Source organism: Vanacampus margaritifer, chromosome 18 (assembly GCF_051991255.1).
Source record: "Vanacampus margaritifer isolate UIUO_Vmar chromosome 18, RoL_Vmar_1.0, whole genome shotgun sequence".
NCBI classification, from domain to species: domain Eukaryota; kingdom Metazoa; phylum Chordata; class Actinopteri; order Syngnathiformes; family Syngnathidae; genus Vanacampus; species Vanacampus margaritifer.
Window position 1 is genome coordinate 6,002,276 of NC_135449.1, and position 24,522 is coordinate 6,026,797.

General features: G+C 38.8%; 1 protein-coding gene across 2 annotated transcripts in view; it reads left to right on the forward strand.

The window, feature by feature from the left end:
- Positions 1–817: 817 nt before the first annotated feature.
- ankfn1b (ankyrin repeat and fibronectin type III domain containing 1b) overlaps positions 818–24,522 on the forward strand; it is a 148,324-nt gene continuing 124,619 nt past the window's right edge. The window contains exons 1-2 of one of the 2 annotated variants that reach the window (XM_077551760.1): positions 818–975; positions 5,944–6,041. In XM_077551760.1, the coding sequence (XP_077407886.1) occupies positions 6,025–6,041 (17 nt within the window). In that variant the 5' untranslated portion in view covers positions 818–975; positions 5,944–6,024. Of the gene's footprint in view, positions 976–5,943; positions 6,042–18,680; positions 19,233–24,522 lie in introns of those variants that run through there. The other variant, XM_077551759.1, reaches the window with a different exon arrangement.

Below are 24,522 nucleotides of genomic sequence, written 5' to 3' on the forward strand. Positions count from 1 at the left end.
TACACAACAACAAACATCCATTTAAATGTTTGAAAACAACATCTCAATGATTAAATATAAATTGAACTTCAAATGAAAATACGATGAGCAATTCTTTCATGTATCACTGGAGGGTGCCCTTGTGCCACTAGTGGTACACACACCCCACTTTGAGAATCACTTATGTACTGTATACTAGAGTACTACTGTAGATATTTAATTGACTCGGGATGTCTGATTTAATCTAACACAAGAGCAAAGTGTATAAAACACATTTTTATTTGTTATTATGATATGCAACAAAGCAACTTAATTGTTCAGAGTACTGTACTGTAAACCCCTTTCTTAACCCCCCTAGGTGAAATTTAGATGTAATTAGGATAAAGAGTAATTTAGCATGTGAAACATTCTGTAAATGTGGATTATCTCTTAATACTGGTGTTACCCGTGTTGTTTGAACCAGGCGAGTTCAAAGGATTAGGCCGAGCCAGTAAATTCCCTAATGATCCCTTGGAGGACCTTAAACGTCTCATTAGGATAATTGTCCATTGCGCGATCACTCATCATAATTGACTCGGAGTTTTGTTTTTTATCCTTTTTGGTAGAAAACAAGAAACGTCTCTGGTTAAGGAGGATTTTGAGATATATTTTAAAAAAATAAAATAAAATAAAAAGCCTGGTAGAATAGAGTGGCCATCATTAACCAGACACAAACCATGCAACGCTGGGGTTGGCGTGATTTACTTCTAGGTGCTAGTGAGGCGGGCGGGGCAAAGCATCCTCCCTTTAGAAACCAACACAAATCTGGGCGGGGAAACTTCCCTGGACGACCCCACATGTCGCGCAGGTTTACGGCTCTCGGCGTCTATCCGGGCCGGGGGGAGAAATCTCCCTTAAATCTTTGTAGAAGTGTACAACTCGTGAAAGCTGAACGGAATATTATTTTCACGCCGCGTCAGGAGTGAATGGAAAGTGAAAACCTCCCCCGTTGAAAAGGTACGAAAGTGAATGCACCTTTTTTTTGGGTTAACACTTGTTACGGCACTTGTTGGTTTGTCCAAAACATTCCGTCGATACTTTTGACATCAACAACTCCGGAGTGACGTTAAAAGTAACCAACTAATCTCAATTTTGTTAACTTTTATGTGGTTGCGTACACACTGTTGTCATGACAATGCTAAGGGAAACCGAACGCACGGCACGTTGGGGTACACAAAAGACGCCAACTTGAGTGTTTAAACATCACTCTTTCAACCCCCAACAATGGGCATAGAAATTCCCGAAGTTGCACAAAAAGTCATTTTGCTTGGCTTGATGTTATGGATGCAGCGACACTCGGATTCGGTCACCTTTTTTTTTTCCTGGCAAAACGGAAAGAGGAGTACAGGGAGGGATTGCAGTCCAAAAGGGGGGAAGAGGGGTCAGTGTGAGGGATATGTGCAATGTGTTGGCCTAAGGTGTGTCCTGTGTTTATATGAGACACTTTGTGACCCAGCAAACGCCAGGAAAGGGATGCTTTGCTTTATTATAGCAGGCACACATGTGGAAATGACATGGCTTCCACAATGGAGATTGTCCAGTTATGGGAAGTAACAGAGTACTTAGTTACTAAATTAAAGTCGATGTCTGTACTTTTATCTGTTTATGTTTGGAAACACTTGATTATCCTTACTTTTTTTTTCAACCTCCTTGAACGATGATGCGATCAATGTTTTTGTTTTGTTATTTTTAAAGGCATAAACAGACAAACAAAGTCGACCAATTTTGAGATTAGGGGCTGGACTGGCCATCTGACGTACAGGGCAGATGCCCGGTGGGCAGATGTGGTGATGTTTAATTGATATTTTTCTCTATTTTACTCCAAGAGACCGGCCCAATTAATCCATTTAGAATACAGACAACAAACTGAGCTATGTGGTTGCCAGTGTTGGTCAGGAGTCCGGCCGGCCCAACAGGCCAATGTCAAAATGCCGGGGCCAATTTTTGTTTTGGTGACAGCCCAGCCCTGATTAGGGCTGCAAGCCTGCAACTGATTGTTTTCATAGTAGATTAGACCGTCGGTTATTTCATCAAATACTCAATGAATTAAAAAAATAAGATTTAATTCCCATCTCTTTATCCAAAAACAGGACTTTTTTTTTTTCAATTGACAGTTCAGAAAATGCGTGATTTTTTTATTTATTTATTTTTTTTTTACGATTCAGTTACTGGTTTGGTCTGTAACATGTCAGAAAATATTTAATCATTGTTTTCTGTTAATGTTTGTGAAAGTCTTATTTTGAATCAACACTATGATCACCAAAGAAATCAGACAATATTTACTGTTGAGATGTTGATTCTAAAGTTTCGGACAATTTTAGCAAAAATAATATCAGTTAATTTAGGGGTGCACCGATCGATCGGCCCTAATTAAATTAATTTTAATGGATCGGCGATCGGCCGATGCCTTAAAAATAAATAAGTCAGCCACTTTTCTCTCCTGCTAAGATAACTAATAGGCTTTTCGTTTTTATTCGAGAGAACGACTTCATGCGCAGTTAACACAATCACAGATTTTTTTCACTGTTTTTGTCAACATCACAGTTGCTCAGGGTTCGGGTAATGACCAAAATGACCGTTCACCTGTTTTTCAAAAAGTTCATTTGTGTGATGTCATTTTCACTCGACAGAAGGTGGCAAAATGGCCGCCCCCTGAGACGGGTATCAAAACATTTGGATTTTGCTACTTAACTCATAAAATTCCACAAACATAATATTAATCAGAATACCACGTGAATAGAACACCGTCCCCTTGAAGTGCATTTCAGCCTTTTGTATGTCGGGAATTTGGGGTCGGAGCCAATTGACATATTACAGGACTTTGTTTATGTCACGACTACCAATGTTGCCGGACAAAATCGCGCACAAAGCATACCAATCCGCCGCTGACATGCATGTGATTCATCCAAAGTGGGATGACTCATTGTTATTTACACTGCTTTGCACTCTTGTGCAAGGGAAGTTTTCACAAGTACGCACGCTTGAAGATGACAGCTTCGTGGAGCGCTGCCACGCTTTTCAGTCCAATCACATCATCAGCGCCCTCTCTTGTTGCCCCCCCCCCCCAAAAAAAAAACATGTTGAACAATGTGTTCGCTCATCCCTTGTTAGTTTTAACTAACATTTCCGTTTGCGTTCTTAATTTCACACACATCAAGATATCATGCTGGTTTGAATCCCATTAGGTGTACCTAATATTGTGACCGACCGTGTGTACATTTATGCGTCACGCATTCCATCATTTGGTTTTACATTGATTATTTGTGTCGCATCGTATGTCGGGGCATGCAGCAGCCTGGTTTGTTGCCGTAGGGCCTTTGGAGCCCATTGATAGAAATGCGCTCACACACACACACATATATACACACGCCCGCTCGAACCCGAGAGGCTACATACAGCAACAGGCCTACATCAAAGTTACATCTGTTTCTTATGCATGTTTGATGGCACAGGCAGGCGGCGGCTTCCCACGGCGACATGTTACAGTACACGGATTGAGTGCTAGTTAGCTACAACGGGGAGCTAGTTTGTGTTAGTGTTGCTAACGTAGCAATTTGGTCGCTATTTAGCGACTTGTCTGACCGTTTTATTGACTTTGTTATTTTTTTGAGACAAGAAAGGAGCCTGGTGGGAGGCGTTACAATGATCCAGTTTCACTTAATTGGTCAGAAAATGGTATGTTTATCGCAGATGATGTATTTTCATCTGCTAGAAACATGTAGTGAAAGCAGAACCATTACATGGCCTTCCATTAGATTTCGGAATTTGCAGCTAACGAAATAGGCAGAGATTTGACCTTCTGTTTTTCTTTTTCCTCTCGGAAATGGATGTGCTGCTTTCGGCGACCTCTGTTGGTCATTGTTTTTTTTTTATGTCTTTTGGGCGGTTGAGTGAATTTTGTTGCTCTGCACCTGCCACAAACGCAATGATAATATATTTAGTTACTAGGGGTGGGAATCTTTAAATGTTTTGATTTGATTCCGATTTTTGAGTGTGCGATTTGATTCGGAATCAATTTTCCATTAAGAGCGATTTTTGATTCAAAATGATTTGATTGACTGATTTTTGTTTCAATTTATAGATGTTCAAGCAATCGTAATGATCTACTCCAGTCTGACTTGCTAATGCTAATTAAAAACGGCTCCACGCTGCAAAAAAACAACAACTTCGCGACTTTTTCCTTCTACCCTCTAACAGTGTATCAGACTGCGTGGAACCACACTGCCCCTAGGTGGCCAAATCGGGTACAACATGAACAGCGCTCCCAATAAAGAAACACACATAACACAACAAAGGGAGGACCGTATAAAATAATTTAAATCAAATCGATTTTGGGACATTTAAAATAGATTCTGAATAGGTCATTATTGTTTCATGATACGGTATATAGTTTTTGTTACATTTTTTGTTCGCTGATGTACTATTAGACATTTGTAGTGATTTTGGGGTTCTGTGGACAAAAAAAAAACCCACAACAACAAATCTGTCAATGTTTCAGATTAAAAATGGTAATTTCTCGTGCCTGAGCCACTGGCTTGTAAAATTGTCGTTTTTTCCCTCCCCTTTAAAGCCTCAACACTTTTTTTTATTGTACATTAGATACCAGAGGTGGGAAACTTGAGTCACATGACTTGACTCGAGTTAAACTTAAGTCGCCACTTTTAGGACTTGGGACCTTCTCAACGATAGTTGGTCACACATTAACTAAGCTTTGTCCTTTATGCCTTTAATTGAGGAGATAATAAAGTTATAGACGTCACAGAGGCTGGTTTAGGACCATTCAAAGATTTGCTGGATTTTTGCCACAGTATCTTGAGACTTACTTGAAACTTAAAAGGTTAAGACTTGACACTTCATTATGACTTGCACATATGCGACTTACTCCCACCCTTGTCACATACAAGAAGGGTGACGAACGCGTCCCAAAATGAACTAAAGTTCACCTTCCGAAAATCATTCTACACTTCTGGATGAAGGGAACATCCTGCAACCTGACATGGCGTTTCCTCTACCACCAGATGTTCTGCCTAATTAACATGCGGGGTTCCGAGCGAGAGAGGTGCCGCCACCCGTACGCGGTGTGTTCAAGTGCCGCACTGCTGCATAATTAGCCCGCGTTGTAATGAATAATGTTAATTTGGTTCACGGTAAAGCATCCCTCCGGGGTGAAAGAGGTCAGCTTGATGGGTGTTCTGCATGGTTTTTTGCCTGGGAGAAATTCTACACGGCAAAAAATGGGATTAGAACAAATTGACGGAATGAGGAATATATTACTTAACTCATTCACTGCCATTGACGGCTATAGACGTCAAAAATTCAGTTGAACTATTTCTATTAGTTTAACATTTTCCCCACTTTTGTTAACAAGAGTATGAAAACCTATATATTTTTTTATTGTATTAGAACAGATATAAAATTTGAGATTAATCGTGAGTTAATTGGTGACGTCATGCGATTAATTACGATTAAAAATGGTAATCGCCTGACACCCCTAATTTTTTTAATAGTCTTTTCTTTAAAAAAAATAATAAAACATTATTAAAAAAATGGAAACAAGTAATTACAATTGTTTTATTTATTTAAAAAGTAAAAGATAATTAAAAATTAGGGGTGTCAGGTGATTAAAATTTTTTAATCGTAATTAATCGCATTACTTCACTAGTTAACTCACGATTAATGACAAATTTTATATATGTTTTAAATGTACAAAACATTTTTTTTCTAAGTTTTCATACTCTTGTTAACCAAAGTGGAAACAAATGTTAAACTAATAGAAAGTTAAAATTAATTTATGACGTCTATAGCCGTCAATGGCAGTGAATGAGTTAATTTAAGCAAAATAGAACAGGAAGATTCTTATTGAGACAGTTGTTGGTGATAGAAGTTCTTTCAAAATGTTAAATTTCTCCTCTGTACTTTACTTAGGTGACGGTCCCAAATTCTCAGGAGAAAGTGAGCAACTACCATCCCAAACCTGGGGAGCCACTTCAGCCCCGAGTTGCTGGAATGGAGCAACTCATCGAGTAAGTGACATCATACGTCTTTATTTGCTCACAAGTTATTTCTCTACAGTGACCAAGTCTTCATATCGCTTTTACTAAATGCACTTCCTGACTCTATTTTGGGGTTTCCTGGAACTGTTGTTGCCCATTCTTTAACTCCGACATGGCACCGGGGACAGGCGGATCATTTTATTGAAATAGAGTGCTTCAGTGGCAGGCTGCATTGCCCGCCCGAGCCTGTTCACTTTGTCTCACGGCTACGGTGAGTTATGGCTTTTGAGGAGCAGCAGGTGTATTCAAGTGTGGGGGTATATCATCGAGGCGATGCCATCGGGATGAATGGACTTGGATTTAATAGTGTTGGCTCAGTGGTTTTGTTGCAGTGTTGCAAGGGTGAGGGCACTGAGACTCAAGTCTGGAATATAAACTAGACCTGTACTGTAAATAAAAGCATAGCGGCGCCTTGAGAGCCACCGTTGTGTAAGTCCACTGTTGCATGCGTTCAATAAATAATAATGATTTCTTGAGGATAACACAATGTTGTTATCAACTTCTACACTACCCCGATTTTCTGGTCGGTATCTACTCCATAGGGCTGGAAAAATATGTTAGCTTAAAAAAATCTTCTTTGATACGCAGGTCACCTTCCACACAGTCATTTCCTGTGTCCAAATTCACAAGTGCGGGTCCTCCGACGACAAATTCGGCCTTCGGAGGACCCGGCCTTGTGAATTTGGACATAGCCAATGTCTGTATCCAACCTTGTACTGCAGTCAAATTCACAGTCTATTAGCGCACTCCACTGTTGTAAAGCTAATACCGCGGTCAAGCATCGAGCACAGTGAATCAACTTTTGTGAGCTCCAGATTTTTTTTATCCAACATAAAGTTAAAATGGGGTTTCCATGCCCAAAAATTGCTTTAGTTTTTTTTTGAAAGAAATTTTAAATGAACTAATTTGCTCCAAAGACGTATAAACATGTTCTATTTTAAATATTGCCATGGCCCCAAAAACATATTTATACGTTTTATTTTTATAATTTTTTTAAAATCTTAGAGCACACAGAAAGCTTTAATGCAGCTTCTGACACGAAGAGGTCGCTTAAAGCAATGGTAGTTATTACAAAAACGGCCAGCAGGTGGCAGCAGAGTATAAGAGATCAGCCAGGGCCATGTTGCATTAACTCTTTGACTGCCAGACATTTTCAGAAAAGGGATGCCGTGTGGGTGCCAGCCGATTTAAGCATTTTTGACTGATCTTTCAAGGTCCACAGAAAATTATGTGTTTGGACTATGGAAACACCAAATGAAAGATTGGACTCTCATCTTTCATCAGAAAAAAAAGTTTGTTTCTACCTTATTCCGTTTTTCAGTAATCAACAATAGAAAATGGTTAGTTTCACCTCTGTTTTGAAAAAAACGTCTTTTAACGTCTTTGGCACTCCTCCATAGGATTTTACTAAACGTTATTTAACGTTTTTGGCAGTCAAAGAGGTAAGCTCTTTCCCCCCAATGTTTTCAAAAGGTTTGTGAATAATGATGAAACTTAACTATATTCTAATGCTAATTGTTGCAATTCGTACACACATACTTTTTTTCCTGATGCAAGAAGAGACTCTAATCTTTCTTTTGGTATGTTCCATGTTTTTAGAGCAATAGAACGCAATATTCTGCGGGCCTCGCAAAATCCGTCAAAATCAAGTAAAACAGCCGGGAGCGAAGGGGGTTGCTTCAGTGAAAATGGCTGGGAGTGAATGAGTTAAGTACAGGAAACGGGAAATGCCTACCTTGTTCTGCAGCGCATGGTTTGAACATGTTTCGAAATTTCTTTCTGACAATGACGACCATTAAGTCTGTTTAGAAAAAACATTAAGCTTGCTTGAAGGCATTAAGGCTGTTTAAAGAACCATTAAAACTGTTTAGAGAACATTTAGGAAACGACGCGACCTTGAATGAACCCTGACATGAAATTAACATTCGTTAGCATTGTAAATGTTCGCCCCTTAGTGCGATATGGGATTGTCGAAGGAATTATATTATAGTGTGCGTAATTATAATCATCCTAATTAGATTCATGTGCAAATTATATAAAAAATTCCCGGATAACAGTCACTAAATCTGAGGCTAAGTTACGTCAAATGTACGTGGAGGCAAAACAGATATGATATGATAACGGCTATCAAATGGCTCTGCTTGTGATGGAACATTGTTTTTTTTCCGGCAATTTTCGAAATGATACAAAGCTCCAAGGTAGAGGTGTTAAAAAAAAAAATAATCGATTCGGCAATATATCGCGATATTAAAGCGCGCAATTCTCGTATCGATTCAACATGCAGCCAAATCGATTTTTAAACTTCAATTTTTTGATGGAAATATTCATGTACGTGTTTACCGATGAGTATTTTCTAAGTTGGAATGAATTTTTTTTTTGTTGTAATAATTGACTTATAGATTCGTATCGGGATTAATCGGTATCGATTCGTAACCTATGAATCGTGATACACAAGGTACTAGGCAATTCACACCCCTACTTATAAACAAGGAAGTAAGTCCAGGACGCCAAAAACACACGTGGAACAAATCAATCTTTAGTTTCTTTAAGGGGGAGCAAAAAAATAAATAAAAAATTAGATTCTTGATAAATAACGGTAAATACATAATTTAATCAATGTACCACTTTGGGTACTCGGCTTCCCGTGCACATGAGATGTCCTGCATCCTCTTCTTCTTTATACGAGTCCAGTCTAGTCCTGGTACCGTCCTTAACACATCTGCGCAAGAAACAGCCACCGCCATTGTTAGATTGCGGCGTGTCTTTACATCCTCCGTAAGTGCTGGATTTCTCCGCGTGCAGTCAAGTGCGTCGCTGGGAACGGCACTCTTCGTCCACTTCACGTTGAAGAATGCCAAACTGTCTGACGAGACCCGCATGCCCTTTGCCATGTTCTATTTAGGACAATATTACTCACTCTCGTTCGGTATTGCTCAAGGAAGAAAAAAAATGCTCCTTACTAGACCTGGTGTAGAATTCCAAACTGTGAATGACGTCTCCGTCCTCATCCACTTACTACACTTAGTTCAACCTATTCATTTAATGTATTTGGGATCCAGCGCCCCCCCCCCCCCCCCTTTATTATGTCTTATACTGACTGTGACGCAGGGTCTCATTATGGTCCCCAAGACTCGCTTTCCCTCAACGGTGACGTCACGCCTCCAACCCGTGGCCGCGTTTGGGCCAAACAATCAAGTGACAGCGAGGTTCTTGACTTGCGCAATCTGTGATTCATCGGTGAGTCATCACAATAGGAGAAAAGAAGTGGGGGCTTTAAATGCCCCCCTTGTGTGTGTGTGTGTGTGTGTGTGTGTGTGTGCGTTCACATACACGCAGGCTTATACACGCATGGCAGGTGCGCACTTACCTTCCCCTGTATTGAGCGATTTTTTTATTTTGAGATATGAGTCACTGTGTGTGCTGAACTCTCACTTTGTCTAGATAGTTTTAATGAGGAAACGCAATTTGAATAATAAATAACTCATTCACTGCCATTGACGGCTGTAGACGTCAAAAATTCATTTGAACAATTTCTATTAGTTTAACATTTTTTTTCTCCACTTTTGCTAACAAGAGTTTTAAAACCTAGAATATTTTTATTTTTTGTAAATTTAGAACAGATATAAAATTTGTGATTAATCGTTAGTTAACCAGTGAAGTTGTGTTTAATTACAATTAAAAAAATAAAATAAAAATAAATAAATAAATAAAAATAAGGGGCTGTTTAATCATAATTAATCCCATGATAATTTTATATCTGTTATAAATGTACAATAAAAAATCTAGGTTTTCAAAAAAAGAAAAGAAAAAAACAGTTAAACTAATAGAAATAGTTCACATGAATTTTTGACGTCTATAGTCGTCAATGGCAGTGAATGAGTTAATAGCGATGTTTCCAATGCTAATGATTATCCGACCATTCAAATGAGCTGTTCTGTTAATTGGATGAGGTAAGAGGGCTTCACATAATGAAGGTTGCTGTGTGGAGTTGGAGCTAAATTGGCAGCAAAAGACCACTAGAGGGAGACACAGCCATTCATGTCAAATCTTTGGTAAAAGCTGTTGTGGAGGAGAAGGAGTTTTGCAAATGATCAAATTTAGCATCAGTCAGACCACTGCGTTGTCAAATGACACTTTTGTGTTCATCATCAGCTGAAAACATTATATTTATTGTCCAAGGTTGTCCTCACAATAACAAGTAGCTCCATACGTGAAGGCCTCATGTTCTATTTGTGTCCCACAATAGCTTAAATATTCATATCAGATTGTAGACTTGCATCCTATTACTCGCTGTTGTCTGTGTTTTCCTCACAAAACCATAAGACGCTAATTGCCCCTCCCTCGCTCCACTGACGTCCTCTCCCGCCCACGCGCTCATTTGATGGAAGCCCACCACTGGTTCTGTTTTTGCAAAAGTCCCAACGTCCAGCTGACCGCCGTCTATTGCTCATTATGTGCTTGATTGCTTCAATGACAACGTTGACGTTTTGTTCCTTCCCAATTAGGCCTCGTTGCCGGGGCAGATTACTTTTGGGCAGTATGGGGCCCCAGATGTGGCATCATGCATGCAAAATTTTAATTTGTGTCCCCAAATGGTCACTTAAAATGCTCTCTTATGTATGATATTTTTGTTTTTGTTATATAATTGAAACTCTAACACATGCTACTGATTTTGTCCCCCTCTCACATATGCTACTGTGACAATTTTAGTTACAATATAAATGTTGAGTTTAGCCATTACAGCATTAATGGTTTAATATGGCAGGTTAAAAACACTGCTTTTAGTAAACTTTTATTAAAAAAAAGAAAAAAAAAGAAGCATTTTTGTCAAGTAGAGGTATCAAAATAAAGCTATTAATGGACAATTATCAAATTAATTGAAAACTATTTTTATAATCGAGTAATCATTTACAGCCATTTTTCAATTTAAAATTGTCCAAAATCTCTCATTTCAGCCTCTCAATAATAATTATTCTCTGATTTACCCTTCATGAAAGCAGACAGATTATCTATAAAGAAGACATTTGCAAACGTCTGCTTTTATTTTGGAAAACAATGACCGAACCGGTAACTGAATCCGTTTCAAAAAGGTTGGTGAGTACAACGTCAAGCTCTCTTGTGTAATATTGCTTTTTTTTTTTTATCACTAAAAAAAAGGGAAAATGCTTTTGTAATCCATTATTCGATTCAATTGAATCATGAATAGAATAATTGATTCTAAAAATACTCAATAGTGACAATGCTAATATTAAGTGAAATCAAGACTCATTTTAAATGTTCTTTTAATAAAAAAGTAGCTCATTTATGTTAAGAGAAATACAGAAAATACTGTTTTTTAATTAAGTCAACTAGGCATGATAAAAAAGATATAAACAAACTTTATTCTTCTAAAAAACTGTTAAAAATGCACTTTCAATTAAGTGGCAAAACCGTGGTGTCTGAATATAACTATTAAAGTAACTTGTAATCTTAGTTACTTTTAAAAATCAAGTAATCAGATAAGTAAAGTAATTTCTGGACTCTATAAGCTGCTACTTTTTTCCACTTGCATTCGACCCTGCGGCTAATACAAAGGTGCGGCTTATCTATCAAATCAAAGTGAGCCCAAATACAGAAGGAGAGCGAGACAATTTACGCCCTCATTATGGAAAAGAAAGTAGCGGGAACCTGGTGCGGTAACATTAAAACACCTGCGGCTTACAGTCGGGCGCGGCTTATATGTGTAACAAACTCGAGTTTTTCCCCAAATTTAGCAAGCACGGCTTATAGTCTGGTGCGCCTTATAATCCAGAGATGACTGTAACTAGATTACTTTTTCAAGGTAACAGTGGAAATACTATCATGATATAAATATTTTCACATATTGTACAAAAATGTTCTCCTACGATTAGTATCCATCCACACGCAGAGAGGAGAATCGCCCCTAACCATTCGTCGGTTTGCTAGCACTCGCCCGACCCCTCCCACTAAAATCGCATGCAGCAACCTGGCACTCAGCAAGAATGAATTGCGATTCGCACAACATAAACATGCGTCGTCTCAAGGGCCGAGCCGCGATGCAAATCAAACAAATGCGGAGGAGGAAGAGGAAACCCGCTTGTCTGCCGTCAGCGGCAATAAAGCAAACAAATACCGAACCCGCATCCCGACAAGTGCGCTTCACCCCCAGACTGCTGCTACATTATGAATGAGCTTGTGTTTGCGGTTTGATCACAATCTGCCCGGGGCGGAATGGAAGGAACAGCCGTTGGCTAAATGCAGCCGGCATGTTGTTATTACCTCCCATAAGCGGCGACAACAACAAAATCTGTCAATGTGACATTACTGCTGCTCAGCATGCCTAGATTTCCCAAATGGCTCGGTATTGACGTCCATCATGGTTTTCTCTCCAATGCGTCACGTGGAGGGAGCGGCCCGAGCGTTCTGCGGCGTCAGCAAGCGCCGCCGAGTTCGGAAGCCTCGCTAGTGACTATAAAGTACTTTTTGGACAAACAAGATTGCAACAAAATAGTTTTTATTTTTTTTTATTTTGTGTTCAAACCTTTCCTTTCTACTTGTTTTATGTATATAAAAATGCCTCTTTCTTTCAAATATGAACATAACATCTGTCTAAATGATCATCTCTCTCTCTCATTTCTCATCTCACGCTCATATCTTAATTATCTCATTATCTCTCTCTCTCATTTCTCATCTCTCGCTCATATCTCATCTAACTCAGATTATTTCTCTCATGTCTCATCTATCCCTCTTATATTATCCATCTGTCTCATCTTTCTATCATATTATCTATCTCATGTCTCATCTATCTCATACTGTGTCTCATCTATCTCCCTTAACTTCTCTTATCTATCTCATATCTCATCTATCTTTCATCTTATCCATCTCATTAGTCATCAATTTTTTTTATCTCTCTTATCTAATGCATCTCTCATATTATCTATCTCGTATCTCATTTGTATCTCTTATCTATCTCATATCTCACCCATCTCTCATATTATCTATCTCACATTTCATCTAGGTTTCATTTTATCTACCTCATTTGTCATCTATTTTTCCATCTCATCGATCCCGTATCTCATTTAGCTCTCTTAGCTATTGCATCTCTCATATTATCTATCTCATATCTTATCTATCTCTCATCTCATCTATCCTCTGACTTATCTATTTTTCACCTTGTGTATTTCATATATTATCTATCTTTCATCTTATCTACCTCATTTCTCATCTATCTCTCATCTTATCTATCTCATATTTCATTGATATTTCTTCTTTTTTCATTTCATTTATCTCATATTTTATCTATCTTTCATCTTATATATCTCACCCATCTCTCATATTATCTATCTCACATCTCATCTACCTTTCATCTCATCTACCTCATTAGTCATCTATTTTTCCATCTTATCGATCCCGTATCTCATTTAGCTCTCTTAGCTATTGCATCTCTCATCTTATCTATCTCGTATCTCATTTATCTCTCATTATCTACCTCATATCTTGTCTATCTCTCATTTTATCTACCCCATATCTTATCTATTTTTCCATCTTGTGTATTTCATATATTATCTATCTTTCATCTTATCTACCTCATATCTCTCATCTTATCTATCTCATATTTCATTGATATTTCTTCTTTTTTCATTTCATTTATCTCATATTTTATCTATCTTTCATCTTATCTATCTCATATCTCACCCATCTCTCATATTATCTATCTCACATCTCATCTATCTTTCATCTCATCTACCTCATTAGTCATCTATTTTTCCATCTTATCCATCCCGTATCTCATTTATCTCTCTTAGCTATTGCATCTCTCATCTTATCTATCTCGTATCTCATTTATCTCTCATTATCTATCTCATATCTTGTCTATCTCTCATCTTATCTACCCGATATCTTATCTATTTTTCCATTTTGTGTATTTCATATATTATCTATCTTTCATCTTATCTACCTCATATCTCTCATCTTATCTATCTCAGATTTCATTGATATTTCTTCTTTTTCATTTCATTTATCTCATATTTTATCTATCTTTCATCTTATCCATCTCATATCTCACCCATCTCTCATATTATCTATCTCACATCTCATCTATCTTTCATCTCATCTACCTCATTAGTCATCTATTTTTCCATCTTATCATCCCGTATCTCATTTAGCTCTCTTAGCTATTGCATCTCTCATCTTATCTATCTCGTATCTCATTTATCTCTCATTTTATCTATCTCATATCTTATCTATCTCTCATCTTATCGATCCCATATCTTATCTATTTTTCATCTTGTGTATTTCATATATTATCTATCTTTCATCTTATCTACCTCATATCTCATTTCTCATCTATCTCTCATCTTATCTATCTCATATTTCATTGATATCTCTTCTTTTTTCATTTCATTTATCTCATATTTTATCTATCTTTCATCTTATCTATCTCATATCTCACCCATCTCTCATATTATCTATCTCACATCTCATCTATCTTTCATTTTATCTACCTCATTAGTCATTTATTTTCCCATCTTATCGATCCCGTATCTCATTTAGCTCTCTTAGCTATTGCATCGCTCATCTTATCTATCTCGTATCTCATTTATCTCTCATTTTATCTATCTCATATCTTATCTATCTCTCATCTTATCGATCTCATATTTCATTGATATTTCTTCTTTTTTCATTTCATTTATCTCATATTTTATCTATCTTTCATCTTATCTATCTCATATCTCGCCCACATCTCATCTATCTTTCATCTCATCTACCTCATTAGTCATCTATTTTTCCATCTTATACATCCCGCATCTCATTTAGCTCTCTTAGCTATTGCAGCTCTCATCTTATCTATCTCGTATCTCATTTATCTCTCATTTTATCTATCTCATATCTTATCTATTTTTCATCTTGTGTATTTCATATATTATCTATCTTTCATCTTATCTACCTCATATCTCATTTCTCATCTATCTCATATCTCATCTAGTTTACTGGTTTAAAAATAATAATAATAATAATAATAATTTTTTTACCGAACCTATAGTGTTTCTCTCGCTATAGCTAAACCAGACTTCCCTTCGTCTTTTCTGGTGATTCATATACAGGTACATATACTGTAGCTATATAGTCAGTGTATGTGTCTGCATTGAGGTCCTTCAGCAATCTATGAGGGTTTTGACTTAAACATTCTTTCCAGCATTTTTTTTTTTGGGGGGGGGGGGGGTCCATTTGCTAAGAATGACATTGTAAGTGCATTTTATAATGTAAATGGTCCTGTCGAAGGAGTCCCATCAGGGAAATCTGGTGCACATTGTCGCAAGTAATTACAGGAGGAAGCTTCTTCTTCTTCTTTTTTTTTTTTTTTAACTGACTTTCTCCTCGGGTGGCCTTGTTTGTCTCCGAAATAAGGCGTTTAGTGGAATGGTGTCGGGAGACTGATTGGCAGGACTTATTGTACCGTTTGTGCAGTTGTATTGTTGTGCAGTAAATAAGCGCTGGTCATTATTTGTATTCGCCCAAATTGATATTGCCGTCACATTTTTTTTGTGTGTGCGTTCCCCATATTTATCTAAATGCTGCCACACATTAGAAGTTGCACCCAAATTGCGTTCTAAATGTGGGTGAGCTCTGCCGACATGAATCAAGTCAAATCACTCGTACTGTCAATCTCTTATTTCATGTTTTTATTTGTTTTCATAATGTCTTCTCCAGCCAAGTATTGAGCTTTCCAGCATGATGCAGACGATGCCCAAAGTGCATTTGTCTTTTCATTCTGCATGAAAATAGCACTAGAAATATCGCAGCGCATGATTAATTCATCAGCCCAAACCATTTTAGAGCCAAATGCAGTCTAGACAAAAAATAAAAAAAGGAACAATTGTGAATGGTTGCAATGGCTCAGAGGACGTTGCTACTATATTATTCTGTCTGTCCTTCATGCTTTTTCCTAACGGTGATAAATATCTCCGTTTCTCAAGCCATTACAGAGCAGCAATCTCATTTATTAAAAATAGCTAGCTAGCTAGCTAGCAATAATAGATGCCCTTCCTCAAATAATCAGCGGTGGTATCCACTTAAATGCCTCTCCCCAAAACAAATAAAGGCCTCTTCTGCAATTGACTTTTGGAGCAGTTGACCCTTTCTTTTCTTTTTGATTTTGTATTTTTATTCAGCACTGTAACATTATGCCCAGTTGAAACATGACATTCGGTGATTACTTTCGAATCACTCCCGCACAATAATCGGACTCAATCTCCCTTTTAATCTCGTTTTAAAGTCCCCCGTCAGTCTTCCTTCACGCCCCCCTTCCGCCATGGCGATGCACTCGGAATATGGCTATAATCAAGGCCGCATTACCTCCGAGATGGATGGCCAGCTGGGGGTGGGCTGGAGCAAATCATGTCAAGAGAAGCTGGTAATGAATCTGCAGAGGGAGAAGATAATCGATAAGATGAACTCCTGCAGAAACCTTCAATAGGGCTTGTTGCTCCCCCCCCCCCCTCTGGGACGACACCTCCGTCTACTAACGTGGATTTGTAAAGAAAAACGTAAGCATCTGGATCACGGGTGGGCAAATGTTTTTGCTCAAGGGCATTTTTAAAACGAACAGACGGACCAGGTCGTTCATTGTTGACGTTAAATGATCACCCCAAAAAAAGAATGATGACGCGAAGCTAATTGCTTTTTTTTTAAGAAAGATGTGCTATGCTTACATTTGACACTTTCCTTGATTGAAGGGTGTAGATTAGATAATCTCAAAGCTTCCCTGCTGCTGTTGGAAGAAAATTGGAGAGGGAGCGCGACAAGGTGAGTAGAGGTGGGGGAAAAAAATGAGGCACAAGAGGAGCAGGGATGATATAATAACATTGTGAAGGACAACAATGAGACTTGACTGAAAGTGACGCAGGGACACCAATTAGCTGTTCATTAGGAGCCCCCCCCCGTACCTCACCACTGCTCCCTTCACTATCATAATGACATATGATTGTAGTCATAGACTTTACATACCTGTTGAAGTAGACACTCATCTAGACATACCACATTTACATCTTTCCAGATGCTTTTCCAATGGTCTTATAGCCACGAATGATCTAATAAACAATGTAAAACAAAATACATTCAAGGCTGACAGCTTCCTTTTGCACTGAAATGCATTACAGTCGTCTAATTTGAACAAAACAGGCTCACTCAAATGTATGTAGCTTATTTTCACTCGTTATTGTCTTAAAAAAAAAAAACTTTCAGATGTTCAATCTTATCCAGACATCTTGATACGATATTATTACGATAGTGTGGGGAGGTTGACAAAAAAAAGGTTACAATATTGTAAAAAAAAAAAAAAAAAGAAAAGAAGAGCTGATTCTAAAAAAACACACAATATTGTGCTTTTGTACATTACATCAATGAAAAATATTACAAATATTATACATAAAAAATATTTCAATATAATATATATATTGTGGCACTTTGAGTTCCTATTCATATTGTTCAGTGTTCACAAGCATATTACGTTCCCCTTCATATGACCATTAGCGTGGATTTTAAACATAAACGGGCCAAAACATGCCTTGTGAAAATTAAACGGCACTAAAAATCTAGCCACCAGAGGGTGCTAGAACTGCGCAAATGGAAATCAACCCAACTTTTTTTTTTGAACGTGCTGCTTTTATTATTGTGACATGACGACAATATATTGTGGCAGTTTTATTATCGCGATATCGCAATATTGTTATCGTTACATCTCTAATCTTGAGGCCACATAATGCTGCACTGTGCCCGCAGAGTGAGGAAAGAGGCAGGAGTTAATAGCTTTGTTCTTAAGCTATTTTGAACACTTTAAATTGGTTAATGTGAAAAAAAAAAAAACTTGATATGGAGGCAGACCAATAGTATCCATTAGTGAAAAAATATGAAATTGACCATATTTGGACATATGAGGTTTCAACCTGACATGCTATTTGATTACTGCTTATTCGCTTCTGTTGTCTGCGACTCATTGACTTAACCAGACTTTTGCGTTCTTTATTTGAAACGGTTTCCAGGCCTTTACTGCAGCCTCTTTCAGTTCTTGTTTGTTTTAGAAGGTTTGTCTTCCGTATACAACAAAAATGAAGGAATCGACTTTGCTGTTCCAATACTTTTGGAGGGCACTGTGACTGTGGCTATTTTTAAACACAGAAAAATGTTTTTTTTTTCCCATTAACCTCGCTAAAATCCTGTGATCACAGTTGCGAACGACCACTTCTTTAACTGACGTGTTTGTTGGTACGCACTGCGGTCGTGGATTTGTTGCTCATGAAGAGAACAATTCAAGACTGCACAACTGGGTAGAGGTCGTGGTGGGGTGGGGGGGCCGGGGGAAGTGTTAGAGGAGCAGGTTCACCTCAGGCATTGTGCAAAATCTCTGCGCACGGAGCACCGCGCGAGACGGCGCTAAGACGCCGCCGATTGGTTGAGGCTGCGCGTGTGCTCATCAAGAGTGCGGTGTGAAAGAATCTGGGCATGAGAGGCAAGAAAAACAAGAGAGGGAGAGAGACTGGGGAGAAGAAGGTGGGGAGGGTTCGATGGGGCTTGCGTACAAGCATCATAGCAGCTCTGCTTTATTCCGCCACACAGGAGGACCATCGCTGATCCATCACCTCCCTCCTGTCTTTCTCTGTCTGGAATCGTCTCCTCCTCAGGGGGGCACTGCTCCTGGCATGTCGATTGGTAGACACTTACAAACGTTACTATTTTGAGAGACTGGCTGTGTGCGCAGTAGCAAATGAGAGAGGGAGGCAAAGCGGAGGTTTGCTCTTTTTTTTTTTTTTTTCTCCATGTTTCTGTACATTGAGTGTTTTGCATAAGAGGCTGATGGCGCAAGAGGGAGAATCAAACTCGCCGAGCCGTGCCACAGCATCCGGGTCCGAGTGAGTCCAGACAGCCGAGTCCACAGGTTGGTGAAGCAAGCTTTGCGGAACGGGACCAGAAAGCTACACCCACCCCCCCCCCCCCAAAAAAAAAAAAAAAAGCGTTGGGCGAAAGCAATCCGCGGAAAGGAACCATGGCCACTTTCGGGAAACTCACAGAATACTTTAATCGGCGTAAGTCTCGAGAGGAGCTGCGGGTCGGCAGGAGCTCGCGGCGCAGTGGAAGCTACTGCTGTACGGTGGCAGAGGCCAGGTAACCTGTCAAATGTTAACCTGCATGCATTTAGTACTCCATCCATCCATCCATCCATTTTTTTGGTAGTCATCATAACGGTGAGTTTGTGCCAAGCTGTTTTGGGGAAAGAGGTGGGGCCAACCTTGGATTGGTCGCCAGTCAATCACAGGGCACGCATACATTTACGACCATTCACACGCACGGATAATCTAGTCTTCGGAGAACCTAACGTGCATGTTTTATGAATGTGACTCGAACCCTGAACCTCAGTACTGTGAAGCAGACGCGCTAGCTGCTAGTCCTACTTTGCTGTCTCATGATTTTTATTTACTTCAGCCTCTATTGAAATATTGAAGGGAAAAAATATAAACAGTACATATATATATATATATATATATATATATATATATATATATATATATATATATATATATATATATATATATATATATATAATTGTTGTTTTATTAGGGTTAAGAATAGGGCTGTAACAAAAACTGGTTTGAACCGGAAATATATATATATTTTTTTATATAAACATATGATCATTCAAAATGTATGTAAAATGTAAACAACAAAAATGCCATTGATTCGTTTTGGACCCGATATATCAAAAAAACGTATCGAACCGTCTCGAATCGAGATTGCACATTTCTTGTTAAGACATTGAATTGTATAAAAAAAAAACATTTTTTTTTTACACAATTGCAACACCACCATCAAATACTGGTATTGAGAGGCATTATTGTACCGTTACAGTATCTTTTACAGTACAGAATGAATTATCGATTTTTGGGTTGATCATATATATCGTTCATAGTTCATTATTGATATGTCGTAGTAATACAAAAAATGACTGTTGCTTTGTATCATATTGTGATCCTTTCTTATCAACATGAGGTGGATTTCTTTTGCTTTATGTGTTTTATCCTGGGAAAAAAAGAAACACATAAGAACTTCATTTTACAATCATATTTTGAAGAAAATGGTAAATTATTTTTTTAACGATGCTCGAACCCTGTTTTATTATTCATTTCCTCAGTTGTTTTTGATGTATTGTTTTCTTCCTCAATTCACAGGGTGTACCCCCCCCAACACACACACACACACAAAAAAAAATCGACTTAGTCATAAAATGCGCCCAAGACAGTTTTCTTTTGTGCCAATAAATTATTCATGCCCTACGATTACCATAAATGTTATTTTCTATCATTTAAATCATGTATATATATATGCGGATAAAAAAAACATACAGTAAATCAAAAAACGAAAGATGAGTAATTATTTTGGGGGCACTTTGCATTAGTTATTGCATAATTGCCGCGTCATGCTATTTTTGCTATTATGCTATTAGGTGGCAAGATACAGCAGAACAACAAGTCACTCATTCCATGACCAGCAGTGGGTTTGGCAGGTGTACAGCTGTTTGTACACATGTGTGTTCACGCGTGAGATCAAGCTTATAGTGTTACGTAAGTGTGGAGGTGCGATGGATGCGTGCTGTCATCCATGCTGCGCTGCTGCCGGCTACTATGGATTCTTCCCACTGATGCTCAGTGGAAGGATGGATGTTTTTTTTTTTTTTTGTTTTTTTTCCCTCTCTATATTTCGATAAAAATAGAGTAGCCTTTTGGAGAACATTCGCTCCAAGACATGCTGTCACACATCTTGTGGTCCCACGCGCTGACTGTATCTTCTCATCACCCTCTCGGGTTCAGCATTGGAATTCTCCTTAACTTTGGAATGTCGTCACGACTTCTTGTAGCTTCCGGGGAAATTAGCGGCAACAGGATATTGCACGGACGATACAGTACTTTCAAGAAAACATACAATTTTCTCTTTCCTCAACCTCAATCAATCATTTTGCAGATCAGACCTGATATTTTATTTCGTCCAGGCTCTGTAGAAGCAAAGCGGTCCCATGATGCCCGATCATCCATAGCTCACATTTGGGATGAGATTTCGTCTCAAATAGCGTTGTTATGTTACTTCCTAACAACTCAACTTTGGATTCCTTTGTCTACACCAGGTGTGTCAAACTTATTTTAAATCAGGGCCCACTTTAACCCAAATTTGATCTCAAGTGGGCCGGACCAGTAGGTCAGTGGCCTAATAATCTATATTCAACAAAAATATAAATGCAACACTTTTGTTTTTGCTCCCAATTTTTATGAGAACTCAAAGATCTAAAACTTCTTCCACATACGCAAAATCACAATTTCTATGATAGTGAGCACTTCTCCTTTGCCGTGATAATCCATCCCACCTCACAAGTGTGTTATGTCAAGTATTTGGTTTTCTGAGTCTCCAGATGCACCTTTCAGAGTGGCCTTTTATTGTGGGCTATAGATGTGCAAGGAATTGTAATGATCTACTCCGGGACTTTTATCACTCAAAAGAACGTCTCCACGCTGCAAAAACAACAACTTTTATTGGAATAACTTTGATCGTGACTTTTTTCCTGCTACTCTCTAATGTGGCTACAACTTAACAGTGTATTAGACCGCGCGGAACCACACTGCCCCTCAGTGGCCAAACCGGGTACAACATGAACAGCGCTTCAAATAAAGGCACACACAGACAAAGGGAAGACAATATAAAATAATTTCAATAAAATCGATTTTGGGACATTTCAAATCGATTCTGAATCGTACTAAATAAGAATCGCGATTCTTATGAGAATAAATTTTTTAGGCACACCTCTATTAGTGATAGTCTTAACGGGAGAGTGAGAGATTTTTTAACTCTTTGACTGCCAGACGTTTTCAGAAAAGGGATGCCGTGGGTGCCAGCCGATTTAAGCATTTTTGACTGATCTTTCAAGGTCCACAGAAAATTATGTGTTTGGACTATGGAAACACACATACTACCAAATGAAAGATTGGACTCTCATCTTTCATCAGAAAAAAAAGTTTGTTTCTACCTTATTCCGTTTTTCAGTAATCAACAATAGAAAATGGTTAGTTTCACCTCTGTTTTGAGAAAAAACGTCTTTTAACGTCTTTGGCACTCCTCCATATGATTTTACTAAACGTTATATAACGTTTTTGGCAGTCAAAGAGTGAGAGGGAGCGGTAGAGATTTAATGTGTGATTTTTTTTTTGGGGGGGGGGGGCACACCCCTAACTGAGTAGCAGCCACATTTCAGAATGTCATTTAAGTGGTTGTCAGTGGTCAGTCCAGTGGACAAAATTGACATTTAATTTTTGTGAAAAACTGCAGTTTGTGTTCTGTCCTCACGGGCCACATTGGACCCCTTATAGGCCGGTTTTAGCCCACGAGCCGTAGGTTTAACACACCTGGGCTACATACATACACTCGGGTGCTTTTTCAATTTCTTATTTTCTTTGCTCCTAAAGTTATAGCAAAGCTTATGAGAAACATAAGAGCCTGCTATGAACAGATACCGACCAGATGCCGATTTGCCAAATATCGAATTCTCCGATCGTTCACTCACAAGTTTTAACATGGGCGGACGTCTCTCCCACTCACTGTCTCGCTCCCACACATCCCTCCGACATTCCCTCCTCTTACTTGAACTTTTATTATTCTCTTTCTGTCGCCACGTCTCCGGTTCAGGGTTCCTTTGACAGGCGTCGCTGAGCAGCCATTAGGAATGGAGGGTACCGGCCTCCTTGTTAATTCCGTTTGAAGTGGCGTTCTGTTGTTTATGAGAAGTGGGGTGTCTTTTATTAGAACACCATCAGGGTTTGTATCTGTTGCATCTTATCAACATGGTTTTATGAACAAACAAAAGAGGTGGACTATCTCATTACGTGTGGCCTCTAGCAGAATAAAAGCGCTAAGTGCGCCCCGTCTGGAACACAGCCATAATAAATGGGGACAAGTTGTTCGGCGCATAACGAATCATAAGCGATGTTTAATCAAAAGGGCCGAGCGCGCACGTTTTGCTCCTGCCTGTCCGCTCAGCTGCTCAAAGTAGCTTTTTAATTCTCAATTTGGAATCTGTCAAACAGGAAAATGATCCATTTTTCGTAGAGCTCACATGACGAACATGCTGCTTATTTATGTCGAGGGAACGATTAGTCAGATAAGTCGAGTTCAATCAAAGATGAGCTTAGTCACAAATATCCGGTCGACAAAAACAGTGATGTTCCGTTTGAAACGGGTCTATTTTTAGAGTCGCATCAATGTCAGCCTACCAGCCAACCTTGAGCTGCTCACTCCATGAAAAGGGCAAGTCTTGCCATAACACACTGCGTAAACAGAGGAACGCGCTGAGTCATTTCCAGCCCGGAGTAAATAAAAATCCACTCGTTTGGGCCATGGTACGATTTATATTTGGATGTTATATTCAGCACCATGGACAGTTTTCACTCCAGATCGAGGGCGTCATTGAGCTGGATTGTTCAACACGCCTCGGCACTTCAAGCGAATGCCACCAAATGCTGATGATACACTCGGATACAATAGATTTGTCTGCTCAATGACTGGTTCGAAGCTTGAAAAGGGAGGATTTGTTACCGGGGCCCGTAATTGGGTGAGTTAGATTCCGTTTCCAGGTCTTAAAACCTGCGCTCGCACTTAAACCTCTTCATGCGGAAATGTGAGCGAAAGCACATTGGGGCTGGCGGTGAGAAAGGCGATTGAAGCAAAAGTCTTTTAAAGCCTCTTCACTGTCAGCCAAGTGCCAAGCGAGATAGAGAGAAGAAAAGCACAAAAAAAAAAAAAAAAAAGGGCTAGAGGGCGAATGTTCGAAAGCCCATCGCTCCGCTGGCATCTCCAATAGACACATCATAGCGTTTTATCACACAATGGCCTCAGTATTGCACTGCAAAAACAGGCTTTCATAAGCAAAGGGGAAAAAAAAAAACGTAATGAAATGAGGAATATTCAGTGGGGCCTTGAGGTAAGAGTGCTCCGACTTTTGTTTTTCATGATACGAGCTCTTGTTAGGCTGTTTAGCTTTGACATACGAGCCACAATTTGCGTTGTATGAGAAGTAATCTCAGCTCAGATGACTTTCCAGCAACTGATAGTTTGGCAGGGTTTTCTGCAGTTTACTGAGTCACTTACAGTAGTTGTGAAAGTCTTCTTCGTTTTTGTGCGTGACTAAGTGTAAAATCACTTACATTCTGTTGTTAGATACGTTTTATAAAGTCAATTTTCTCACGTGCTGTTTTTTAATGAATCTAAATCGGGTTTTTCCGCGGCGATGGAATGGATTAATGGCATTTCCATTCAATTCAATGAGGAAAGATGATTTGAGATCACAGAATAATTAAAAGTTTAAACCACTCTATTACTTAATTCAAGCTAAATAATCTGCCAATATAATGAAACATTT